The sequence below is a fragment of the Phyllopteryx taeniolatus genome, chromosome 12 (genome assembly GCF_024500385.1).
Source record: "Phyllopteryx taeniolatus isolate TA_2022b chromosome 12, UOR_Ptae_1.2, whole genome shotgun sequence".
NCBI classification, from domain to species: domain Eukaryota; kingdom Metazoa; phylum Chordata; class Actinopteri; order Syngnathiformes; family Syngnathidae; genus Phyllopteryx; species Phyllopteryx taeniolatus.
This window is the reverse complement of record NC_084513.1, coordinates 25,051,645-25,064,551: the sequence shown is the minus strand read 5'-3', so window position 1 is coordinate 25,064,551 and position 12,907 is coordinate 25,051,645. Positions and strand designations below refer to the sequence as shown.

Here is a 12,907-nt window from a genome sequence, read left to right as displayed (position 1 = left end):
CATTGTTGAAATCAAATGTTGCAGGGCATAAATTGTTCATGTGTCTCTGATGTGCAGATTTATTATAACAGTTTCCCAGCATCACCTCAAAGTGTCGCCAAAGGACCAACAGCTGTACAAACGTACGTACCCCGGCCATGAAGTTGGTGTGAGCCACCACACGTTTCCGCGCTCATTTCACTCGTGATGCATCTGAACTTTGCCGTGAAAAAGAATGTACGCCACGTTTTTGTGCATACGCACCTTTTGTACATGACACCCCTAGTTTCCATCAGCACTGCAGTTAAGCCTGGCACTCCCAGTATTCAAGCGCCAGAGTGTTCCCGCACCTCCGTCCGTGGTACATCAGCCGACTCCTTGTCTGAGTATTGCTTGTCAAAGAAAGTCATTTAATTACCTGTGCTTATACTTAACCCTCATGTCTTCACCTCCTCCTCCAGTGCCTTCCTGTGTCTCCAGCAACATCGTCCGCCTCAACCACCCTGTAAAGCTCACTTACCTGCTCGCTCTTCAGCCTCCTGCACGTTCCTGCTCCCTCAGACCACGATCACGCCTCGGGATTCTGGATCTCGCACAACTCACAATAAATCCCCTTCCCACGGCTTCTTCTGTCTCAGTCTGATTTTAGGTCCTGTCTAACACATTTGGTTTCAAACCGTGACAAGGCTTCCGCTAAAAAGCAGACAAAAAAAAAAAAGGTCAGGAAAAGCCTCCTAGAATAGCTGAAATTTATTTGTGGTTAATCAGAGGCCTACTGTACTGTGCACAATATTTCAGTTGTTTGTTTTTACTTGCACTCGAAAATACTTTTTTTAAAAAATCAATTCAGTTGTAGAGGTTATGGGTCACACAAAATATAAACACACACACACACACACACTTGCATTTGATCAGGGTATTTGTAAACGTTTTATATCTACTGTAGGTTAGTTTGTGGTTTTGAAAATTTGTCAAAAGTCTGAGATGCATGAGCATTGTCTTTCAGCACCATCTGCACAGAAGGAAAGTGAACCACCTTTTACACTGATTCTCGTCTTTAAGTGCTGTTTTTGTAATTTTCATCATTGCTTCTTTGATGATCTCCTCGAAAATGTCTTATTTTTCTTCCTCAAATGTTGAGCTCGAAAATGAGGCTTCAGTTACTTTTGGGCGTTTTTCAGCGGTTGTGTGAAAAAGATTCCTGTTTGCACAAAGCTGCCCTCAACTCATGGACCTGCGCTGCCCAGCGGGTAGTTAGCACGGAAGCTTGTGTGGCACCAATGTCTCTCCACATTTTGCCGTTTTTGGCGTTGCCACAGTCGCTTCATGCAGGATCTTTTCAGTGGTAAAAAAGAACTCGTCCTCCCATTTGCTGTGAAACTTATGTTTTCGTTCTTTTGTCAGCCATGTTTTTTTGGGGGGGTTAAATCATCTCAACGTCGTTGTGCCTGCTAGGTTCTCTCCACGAACTCTACAATAAAACCTCAGAACTTTTTTTTTTTAATATTGTCTTTTCCAAATTTACACCAATTTAAAAATAACAACAACAAAAATGCTACATGCAGCACACAAGTGGCGTTTTTTTTTTTTTAAAGAATGGGTGTACGACTGGTTAGCACACATCTGCCTCACAGTTCTGAGGACCCAGGTTCAAATCCGGCCTCACCTGTGTGGAGTTCGCATGTTCTCCCCGTGCCTGCGTGGGTTGAGTGTTGTAAGTTACTTGTGGTCAAATATCGAGACTGTCTAACAACTGTTCTGCTGTGGTTCGGCCCCCTAGTCCCCTTGTCCGTTCTGTCCCTCTGTCTGTCCCCTACAACACTTTGCTGTGTGGCTGCATTTTTCAATAAACATCAGAATCATTTAAAACATAAGCAGAGGGAGTAATAACGTAAGTCACTCATCACGCACAAAGTTTCATGTTTTATCGAACGCAAGTAAACATTGACAGTGCAGGGTGGAGAGTCTGGATGCAGCCAATATGGAGTCCAATCAATTTGGCAAGATCGTGATTATTATTAAGATATTATAAATGATTTCTGTTAATTTTGGATTTCCGTCATACTGATATTTCGTATAAGAAGTGTTGTCACGGTGGAAGGATCAGAGAAATGATGGGATGCCAAAACAACGTATGCTTCCCGGAAACGCAATTGTCATTCGGTCGTGTTTTCTGTTGTATTTTTCTTTTGATGCAAATGATCCCTATGGAAATTGTCACACGGTTCCTTATCCGGCCAGACTGGGCGAATTGCTCGATCGCGTAGCGGCAGCAGTCGCTGGGAAGCTTCGAGACGATCGCTCACTCCCGATAGACGGCGGCTTCCCCTCGGATCGCGACGTGTCATCACAGCCCGATTATTAGTATGGTTTTGTTTTAGTCGTACGATGAGAGCACCGGTACGTCATCCGCGTTTTCCGGGCGGCCTGGGAATCGGAAGGCGGCACGTCCGATGTTCCCCGAGAAAATGAGAGCGGCGGTGATGCGGCAAGACGGCGACTGAAGAGCGCCCGCCTCTGTCGGCGGCTCACCAGGCGGACTAGCATTAGCAGCCTCGTAACCTAGCTAACGGAACCAGCCCATCGGTCTGCGCGCGGAGCCCTTCGGCGGAGGACAGCAACGCCTTCGACTCTGCGAAGCCATCATGTCAGCACGCGAAACGTGCGCGTGGACTTATTATTGACGTCGGCTCGGGCCTCTCCCTCAATGTTGCCCGGTAAGTCAGACGCTTCGAATAACCGAGTGTTAGCCGCTAGCAGGGCAGCTAGCTAGTCCGCTAATCGCCTCAGCCACAATGACAACGGCTCAAGTTCTCGTCGGGAGACGTCACACGAGCAAACGCCATTTGCCAGGACGGAGCTTTGTTGAAATACGCGGTGTGGTTAGACGTGTCTCGAAGGGGGGGGGGGGGGGTTTGAAAAGTAGCCATTCGCCCCATGGTGATGAACCCAACCATCCATTCACCGGACGTCTGCTTTGCATGCTCGGTCACGATGCGCGTTTCAAACTCGAACGGCCACCAAAGGCGTTTTTGCGCGTATCCCCTGAAAAAAAAAACAGATGCCTTTGTTGCGCTATTTATTTGTCTCTCCGCCGGAATGTGCGGTGGCGATGCAGTACAAAAATAAGTACCGAAATTCCATAGGAAGTTGGAAGAGTTTGTCGTTGTCGTGTAGTAGATTCGAGGCAGTGGATCTCAACTGCTGGCATGCCGGGACGCGTATTTTCGCAAACTACTTTCATACAAGTTCAGAACAATTCGTATTTTTGGGGGTTCAAAATAGCCTTTGAAAAACATCCATCCGCCCACTCTTGTTATCGCTTGTCCTCCAGGGGCGGTTCTACACCAATTTTACTGTTGGGGGGGTGAAAGAGGGGCCATTTACTGGACACACGCACATTCACTCGCACACATACTGAGTGATTCATTCATGGTATTTATTAAGTATATTAGTTAATTGTATTCAAATTAGCTGAAGCTAGATTTTTTTTAAAAAGGCAACAAAGAGAAATGGAGAGGAATACACAACATTTGGCGGTGCTTATTAATAGGGATGTAACGATATCTATCTCATGGTTCGATTTTATTACGGTGTTAATCTCATGGTACGATAATTGTTGCGATATTGTGAGGAAGCTCATACTATTGTAAGAAGACCGTATTGCAGCAAGGTTCACGGTACAGGTGGGGCTAAGAGGCGAAAGCAGGATTACTGATAAACGTCGCTCTTGCTGAGTCCTTCTCAGTAGGTTTTAGTAGTTTCTGTCCGATTTCCCACACGTTTTTTTGTGAAAAAGACAGCTTCAAATCATTTATTACCGTGCACTTCTATCCCCGTCTATGCAATGTTCATGTAATCTACCTCCAAAACCGTAATATTAAATGCTCACAATAACAAAACTGTCTGTTCAATAATTGAACGGTATTTACTATATTATCATATGTTTTATATACAACATTAGAAATTGGATAATTCTCCTCTGTAATGTTTTCATTTGAAATGTGGACATTTCATTTGAAGAGATGGAAGTATGTCAGATTTATTTTTGTATTGATATCTATTTGTTTGGAGTGGACCTATTTCATTTCATTTTTGGGGCTACTGCAATGTATTGGCAGAGGGATATGTTGTAATGGGGAGTTGGAATCGTTATTCTCTCTCCATGTGATGCTCTTTCACCCACGACTTTTGACTTGAGATAAACACTCAGTCGTATATCACTAAAGAGTCCTGCCGTTACAATATGCTTAAATAATTTGGCAGACCCTCATAATACGTTTGGCCCTGCCAGGTTGGACCGGCATCTTCCCCCACCATCGGAGCCAACACACCACCAGTTGGTGATCGGTTGACAAGCAAAATCATTGTAAAAAATAGATTATACATAAGTAAAAGGGTTTTCCAGAATTTTGAGGTCAACTTTGGGGTTGCGTATTATACATGGATGCGCATTATACACGAGAAATTATGGTATGTTACCCTTTGGAGCTGTGCCCGACTGGGCCCCATGGGTGCACGCCCAGCCACCAGGCGCTTGCCTTCGAGCTCCACCTCCAGGCCTGGCTCCTGAAGGGGTCCCTGGTGACCCACGTCCGGGCAAGGGAAACCTAGATCCATTTATTTTATTCATCATAGTGCCCTTTTAGCCTGGCTTTGTCTGGTCCCTCACCTAGGACCTGTTTGCCATGGGTGACCCTGCCAGGGGCTTTTAACGCCCCAGACAACCTGGCTCCTAGGATCACTGGGACACACAAACCCCTCAACCACGATAAGGTGACAGCTCAGGGAAGGGTACTGTATCAATAACGCTTTAAATCTATCAAAAACACCTCAATTTGGCGAGTAATTCTGACACATTTGAGAGTGTTTTGAATGAGCAAAAGACAGATCATTCCATAGACTTCATTGCTTGGTTTCTACTCTGATATGCACTGCCAACATTGAGACCTTGTATAGACATGTGTGTGCCATTCCAAATGTTGTTCAGTCTACTGAATTTACCACAGGTCGACCACCATTCAAGTTGTAGAAGCATCGCAAGGATGATCAGTGGAAATCAGATGCGCCTGAGCTTAAGTTTAATTGTCATAGCAAAGGGTGTGAATACTTATGTACCTATTATGTTTGAATGTTGACATTTTTTTTTAAAATAAATTTACACAAATGTAAAAATATGTTTTTACATTGTCATTATGGCATATTTTGTCGATTTCTTTTTTTTAATTAATTTTTTTAAATAAGAAAACTAAACTCAAATTAGCTTTGGAATACAGTGGGGCAAAAAAGTATTTAGTCAGCCACCAGCAAGTTCTCCCACTCTCACCTTTGAGAGACAAAATGAGAAAAAGAAATCCAGAAAATGACATTGTCTGATTTTAATTTCTTTATTTGCAAATTATGGTGGAAAATAAGTATTTGGTCACCTACAAATAAGCAAGATTTCTGGCTCTCACAGACGTGTAACTTCTTTAAGAGGCTCCTCTGTACTCCAATGAAGCCTATGGCACACCTGTGCAATAATCATGCTGTCTAATCAGCATCTCGATATGCCACACCTGTGAGGTGCAATGGATTATCTCGACAAAGGAGAAATGCTAACACAGCTTTATACAGATTTGAGAACAATATTTGAGGGGAATGGCCTTTTGTGTATGAAGAAAAAGTTGTACATCTTGGAGTCCAGCTCACAAAAAATGGGAGCAAAAACAAAAGTGTTGCATTTATATTTTTGTTTGGTGTAAGAATGGCAAAGAGGACTATCAATAGTTACTTTCGCCCCAGTAAACCTGGTCTGCCAGAGGGGACAATTCATGATAATGAGTCTGGCTTGTGTTGTGAGCGATCGGTTTTGGTGGAGAAAAAAAAAAGGAAGGAAACTCTGCTTTCGGGATTTATGCCAGGATATTATCAGTAATGCAGTGACAATATGAACAAATGTGAATATTTACTTTGCAAGTTGATTTACAGTAATTGTTTGCTTGTGCTCCTGAAATTTCTAGTTCAGGGCCACTGCGGACCTAGTAAAAAAAAAACAAAAAAAAAAGTTAGTCTGGAGCCCTGAAGTGGTTACACAAGAAATGCCGCTATAAAGAGGATTATGAGCTGACAGATTAATTTGAAAGTTAAAATGTTGATTGTCATTATCATTAACTCAGAGATGCAAGTCATTTCAATATGAAGAAAAACAAATCTGAAAAAATTGCGAGGAGAATAGCCATATTGTTAAGAGAATAGTTATTACCGTAATTTCTCGTGTATAATGTGCACCCATGTATAATACGCACCCCCAAAGTGGACCTCAAAATTCTGGAAAACCCTTCAACCTATGTATAATGCATTTGTACAATGTATGATTTTGCTTCTACCCATATGATCAAAACATGATCTCTATTTTGTTAGTTTTTTTCAAATAATTATTTTGAAGTTAAACACTTTTTTTGAATTTGTAATACTTTCATTTTATCTACTTGCTCTTATTTTGAAACAAACAGCCATACTTTTATTTCGTAAATGAGAAAAACACAGTTGTGCTCATCATATGTTTGATTACCCAGGTAGAATTTGTAAAATGGGTACAATTCTTTCAACACAATTTTATTTTAATGGGATTAAAACTAAACTGTCAAGCATTTCAGAAAAGCATTATCATTAAACAAAACATAACCATAAAGAATTGTTGTTCAGTCATCAGTCGTATTTGGAAAAACACACAATATTTCACAAATTCTGCCAGGGTATGTAAACTTATGAGCACAACTGTACATGTATGCAATCATACGTACCCCTGTCATATTGGAATGAAAGTGTAGGCTACACCTTTTCCATAGCCTCTAGGTGGTGGTGGCATATTAGAATGAAACTGGACACCTTTCTCATAACCACTAGGTGGCGGTGGCATATTCGAATGAAAGTGTACAGCTTTTTCATAACCTCTAGATGGTGGCATTTATAAAATGTGAGTTTTTTAAAATTTTCTTTTCCCCCGATACCTTTGACAATTTTTTTGGGGAAAAATGCACATTACACATGAGAAATTACGGTACTTTGATAAAAAGTGCTTGGAAAAAGTCAGAATTTCATGAAAATGTTGATTGACTCTTTCGTTGTTTGTGAAACATAAACCACAGCGTATTTCGACAATATCCTCAATCCACTTTATGTGGAACGTCACGTGACCAACATGGGATAACTGCCTTTCTGCGTATGCTATTTTAACAAGCATAACTCGAGTTGATGACATTGTTTGAAGCCGAACTTGCTAAAGTGTTGTTTTCTTCATGGTTGGTGTCACAGGAAGGAAGCCTCAACACCGTCATTGTCATCTTTGTTGGCTTTGTGGTGATATGTTGTGTTTAAAAAAAAAAAAAGACTGTTTAAAGTTCCGACGGATGCTTTAAAACGGTCTCCTTCCCCATCCACCCGAGCAAGGAGGAACTGCTTTTTCTCATTTTGACAAATGCCGATTGTCCTAAACTTAACGTAGGTTTACACCTATTAACGTTTGTAAAATTCTGACTTTTTGCTGTAATATTCCGACAGTTCTTGTGAAATTTAAATCATATTACAGTTTCATATTCCAACAGTTCTTGTAAAATTCCAATCATAATATTACAGTTTACAATTTTTGTGAAATTACCAAATGTTGCGGCGGGCGGCCGACTGGTTAGAGCGTCAGCCTCACAGTTCTGAGGACCCGGGTTCAATCCCCGGCCCCGCCTGTGTGGAGTTTGCATGTTCTTCCCGTGCCTGCGTGGGTTTTCTCCGGGTACTCCGGTTTCCTCCCACATCCCAAAAACATGCATGAATTGGAGACTCTAAATTGCCCCGTAGGCATGACTGTGAGTGCGAATGGTTGTTTGTTCCTATGTGCCCTGCGATTGGCTGGCAACCAGTTCAGGGTGTACCCCGCCTCCTGCCCGATGACAGCTGGGATAGGCTCCAGCACGCCCGCGACCCTAGTGAGGAGAAGCGGCTCAGAAAATGGATGGATGGATTACCAAATGTTCTCATAACATTTATTGGATTGTAAAAATAACAAAATATTCTCAAATTTTATATTAATTACTGTAAAATTATTTTTTTTGTGCTTTATTAATGTCAGTTTGTTTTCTCCGGGTACTCCGGTTTCCTCCCACATTCCAGAAACATGTACGGTAGGATAATTGAAGACTCTAAATTGTCCGTAGGTGTGATTGTGAGAGCGAATGGTTATTTGTCTGTGTCTGCCCTGCGATTGGCTGGCGACCAGTTCAGGGTGTACCCCGCCTTGCGCCTCGTGTCAGCTGGGATCGGCTCACGGGCGTGACCCTAGTGATGATAAGCGTTACGGAAAACGGATGGATGGATGGATTATTTATGTTTAATATTGAATTTTTTTCTTACAGACTGGTGATGACTCTCAATCTGCTCACCACACAGTCCTTCACGAAGGGACCTCTTCCTCTTTTGTTGTTCGGACTTGGGATCACAGGCATGAGATAATAAAGTCAAGCAGCTGCAACAAACGACACCCACGGCGCTCTTGAGGCCGCCACTGGACTCCCTCCCACCTCATTCCCTCCTGCCCTACTGCATTATAGCCCCTCAGTAGCCCTCATCATGACCACGCCGACCCTTTTACCGCTCTCTGGGCGTCGTATACCAACGCTGTCGCCCGGCGCCTCCTCCTTCTCGCACCACCGCGCCACCTTGAGGCTCTCTGAGAAATTCATCCTGCTGCTCATCCTCAGTGCCTTCATCACCCTGTGCTTCGGGGCCTTCTTTTTCCTGCCTGACAACTCCAAGCACAAGCGCTTTGACCTGGGCTTGGAGGATGTGCTCATCCCGCACATTGACTCGCCCAAAGAGGGCAAGCATGCTTCGGGACAGGTGATCATACACGGTCAGGGAGGACATGACGAGCACAGACACAGGTAAATTGATTTATTTTTAAATCTTGTATTGTTGCCTCCACTCAGAACTAGGGGTGTCCTGATCTGATATTTGATATCAAATATCGGTACGATATTGGCAAAAAAATAATATTGGACGGGATCTAAAATCTCTGATATAAGCGCTCTTATACAAGCTGTCCAATGCAGACTCCGCTCCAGCACTTCTATACTGCAATGCCGTGTGGCCATGGCATGTGTGCCATGTGTGCCCAAGTGATCACAACAACAGAGTGTGCTAAGGTGCTAACAAAATAGTAAGGAGTAATAGTGAATGTTACCAGCTTAAAGTCATTTATTGACACTCCAGTTGAAGTTAAATTCTAAAACTAAGCACACATACCAAAGGAATTACACACATTGTATGTTCAAATACATCACAGATGTTTTTTTCTTTTTCTTTTTTTTGTTCACAAAAAATCACCAGCTCTAAGCAAACGCACAAAGAGAAACATCATTGACGAGCTACCGAAAATTTGCATCGACCGTCCGCTGCGTATCTGTGTCAAAATAAAGAGTATTGGTACACAAACGCTGTATAATCACATATAAAAAGGAAATATAACAATACTCCAAGACGTATATGCTTCCAACTTAGTGAAAAATGAGTTATATTAACAATATTCAATCGTGACTTTCTTCTACTTCCTTCGTTACTGCAAATAACACAACTGATTGCGTGCACCACACTGGCCCTCAGAGGTCAAGTCACGCACACAGCAGGTACTGTGCTCCCATTAAGGTACACGCAAACAGGTGCAGTACAAGCACCTTGAGCCTCACTTCATGATTCCGAGCCACCACAGCATTTTCAATAAAACTATACCCCAGATGCATAAAAAACTGCAAAAGTGTATTGCCGCACATGTGGAGAAACCAAATGCTGTTCCCACCATACAGTATAATTTGTATCTATTATTTACTGGTTATTTTTCATGGTCTTCTCATTTTTCTTCAATCTATTCATTTTCTACAATATCCAATGTTTAATACAATGTTTAAGTTAAACAGTGGTTATGTTGCAATTTAAATATTTTTTGTTTGGTTTTATTGGTTATTTTTCAGGATTTTCTAATTAGATTATCCATTTGTAGTATATAAATCATGTTTAAGGTTAAACTTTAAATAACCCATGAGTGGAAGCACGACTGGTTAGAGCGTCTGCCTCACAGTTCTTAGGACAGGGGTTCAATCCCCAGCCCGCCTGTGTGGAGTTTGCATGTTCTCCCGTGCCTGCGTGGGTTTTCTCCGGGCACTCCGGTTTCCTCCCACATCCCAAAAACATGTGTGGTAGGTTAATTGACAACTCTAAATTGCCCATAGGTGTGATTGTGAGTGGGAATGGTTGTTTGTTTATATGTGCCCTGCGATTGGGTGGCAACCAGTTCAGGGTGTAGCCCGCCTGCTGCCGATGACAGCTGGGATAAGCTCCAGCACGCCCGCGACCCGAGTGAGGAGAAACGGCTCAGAAACATTCCACACTAAAACCCCAATTCCAATGAATTTGGGACGTTGTGTTAAACATAAATAAAAACAGAATACAATGATTTGCAAATCATGTTCAACCTATATTTAATTGAATACACTACACAGACAAGGTATTTAATATTCAAACTGATAAGCTTTGTTTTTTTAGCAAATAATCATGAACTAAAAAAGCTGGGACAGGGTCATGTTTACCACTGTGCTACATCACCGTTTCTTTGAACAACATTCAATAAACGTTTGTGAACTGAGGACACGAATTGTTGAAGCTTTGTAGGTGGAATTCTTTCCCATTCTTGCTTGATGTACAGCTTCACCTGTTCTCCGTTGTCGTATTTTACGCTTCATAATGCGACACACATTTTCAATGGGAGACAGGTCTGGACTGCAAGCAGGCCAGTCAAGTACCCACACTCTTTTACTACGAAGCCATGCTGTTGTAACACGTGCAGAATGTGGTTTAGCATTGTCTTGCTGTAATAAGCAGGGGCGTCCATGAAAAAGACATTGCTTGGATGGCAGCATATGTTTCTCCAAAACCTGTATGTACCTTTCAGCATTAATGGTGCCTTCACAGATGTGTAAGGTACCCATGCCATTGGCACTAACACAGCCCCATACCATAACAGATGCTGGCTTTTGAACTTTCCTTCCATAACAGTCCGGATGGTTCTTTTCCTCTTTGGTCCGGAGGACATGACGTCCACAATTTCCAAAAACAATTTGAAATGTGGACTCGTCAGACCACAGAACACTTCCACTTTGCATCAGTCCATCCTAGATGAGCTCGGGCCCAGAGCGTTTCTGGGTGTTGTCGATAAATGGCTTTTGCTTTGAATAGTAGACTTTCAAGTTGCACTTACGGATGTAGCGCCGAACTGTATTTACTGACATTGGTTTTATGAAGTGTTCCTGAGCCCATGTGGTGATATCCTTTACACATTGTCATTGATTTTTGATGCAGTGCCGCCTGAGGGATCGAAGGTCACGGGCATTCAATGTTGGCTTTCGGCCTTACCGCTTACATGGAGTTATTTCTCCAGATTCTCTGAACCTTTTGATGATATTATGGACTGTAGATGATTAAATTCCCTGCAATTGTACGTTGATGAACATCGTCCTTAAACTGTTAGAATATTTTCTCACGCACTTGTTGACAAAGAGGTGAACCTCGCCCCATCTTTGTTTGTGAATGACTGAGCAATTCAGGGAAGCTCCTTTTATAACCAATCATAGCACCCACCTGTTCCCAATTAGCCTGTTCACCTGTGGGATGTTCCAAACAGGTCTTTGATGAGCATTCCTCAACTTTCTCAGTCTTTTTTGCCACCTGTCCCAGCTTTTTTGGAACGAAGTTAATGATTATTTGCTAAAAACAATAAAGTTTATAAGTTTGAACATTAAATATCTTGTCTTTGTAGTGTATTCAATTAAATATAGGTTGAACATGATTTGCAAATCATTGTATTCTGTTTTCATTTATGTTTAACAGAACGTCCCAACTTCATTGGAATTAGGGTTGTACAAAATAAGTAAAAGTATGTATAATTATTGCTGAAATTGGATCAATATTGGTATCGACCAATACTCAAGGATGGAATGTTGGTATCGGATAGGGCCTGAAAAACCTGTATCGGGACATCCCTACTCAGAACGTTGTGAGTCGGTCGGATGAGAAAGCAGAGACTGGGGCTCTCGTATTTCTGAGGTTGAGGTCACCAAGGTGGTTAAAAAGCTCCTCAGCGGCAAGAGGGTGGATGAGATCTGGCCAGTGTTCCAAAATGGCTCTGGATGTTCTGGGGCTGTCTTAAGGCTTCTTTATACTCGCGCGGACGGCAACCATGCTGACGTCACTGCGGCTGTCCCTCGCGTAGTTTTCCTTTATACTCGAGCGCAACCCACACGCGCAGTTTTGAAAATGTAGTGCAGTTCACCTCCAAGTCGGGGGTGTCGCTACGGCTGGTATTGGCTAGGACACAACAGGTTGAAGTTTCCACTGCATTTTTTTGGCCATTTCCGGTAGCCGTTTTTACGTTCCTTTCAGTAACAAGGAACAAAGCAACAACAATGGCGACCGTGGAACAGTGTCTGGTAGAACAAATGGACCTAGATGAGAAGATGCCTGAGGAATGGAGGAAAAGTGAACTGGTGCCCATTTTTAAGAACAAAGGTGATGTGCAGAGCTGTGGGAACTATAGAGGAATAAATTTGATGAGCCACACAATGAAGTTATGGGAAAGAGTAGTGGAGAATAGACTCAGGACAGAAGTATTTGCGAGCAATGGTATGGTTTCATGCCTAGAAAGAGTACCACAGATGCATTATTTGCCTTGAGGATGTTGATGGAAAAGTACAGAGAAGGTCAGAAGGAGCTACATTGTGTCTTTGTAGATCTAGAGAAAGCCTATAACAGAGTACCCAGAGAGGAACTGTGGTACTGCATGCGGAAGTCTGGAGTGGCAGAGAAGTATGTTAGAATAATACAGGACATGTACGAGGGCAGCAGAACA

The 12,907-nt window shown here is 42.5% G+C and overlaps 1 protein-coding gene across 1 annotated transcript in view; it reads left to right on the top strand.

Annotated features, from left to right (window-relative positions):
- The first annotated feature begins 2,556 nt into the window (after nucleotides 1-2,556).
- The window catches only part of man1a2 (mannosidase, alpha, class 1A, member 2), an 86,852-nt gene continuing 76,501 nt past the window's right edge, over nucleotides 2,557-12,907 (top strand). Inside the window, exons 1-2 of the mRNA XM_061793089.1 lie at nucleotides 2,557-2,696; nucleotides 8,367-8,894. Of these exons, the coding sequence (XP_061649073.1) occupies nucleotides 8,581-8,894 (314 nt within the window). The 5' untranslated portion in view covers nucleotides 2,557-2,696; nucleotides 8,367-8,580. The remainder of the gene's footprint in view (nucleotides 2,697-8,366; nucleotides 8,895-12,907) is intronic.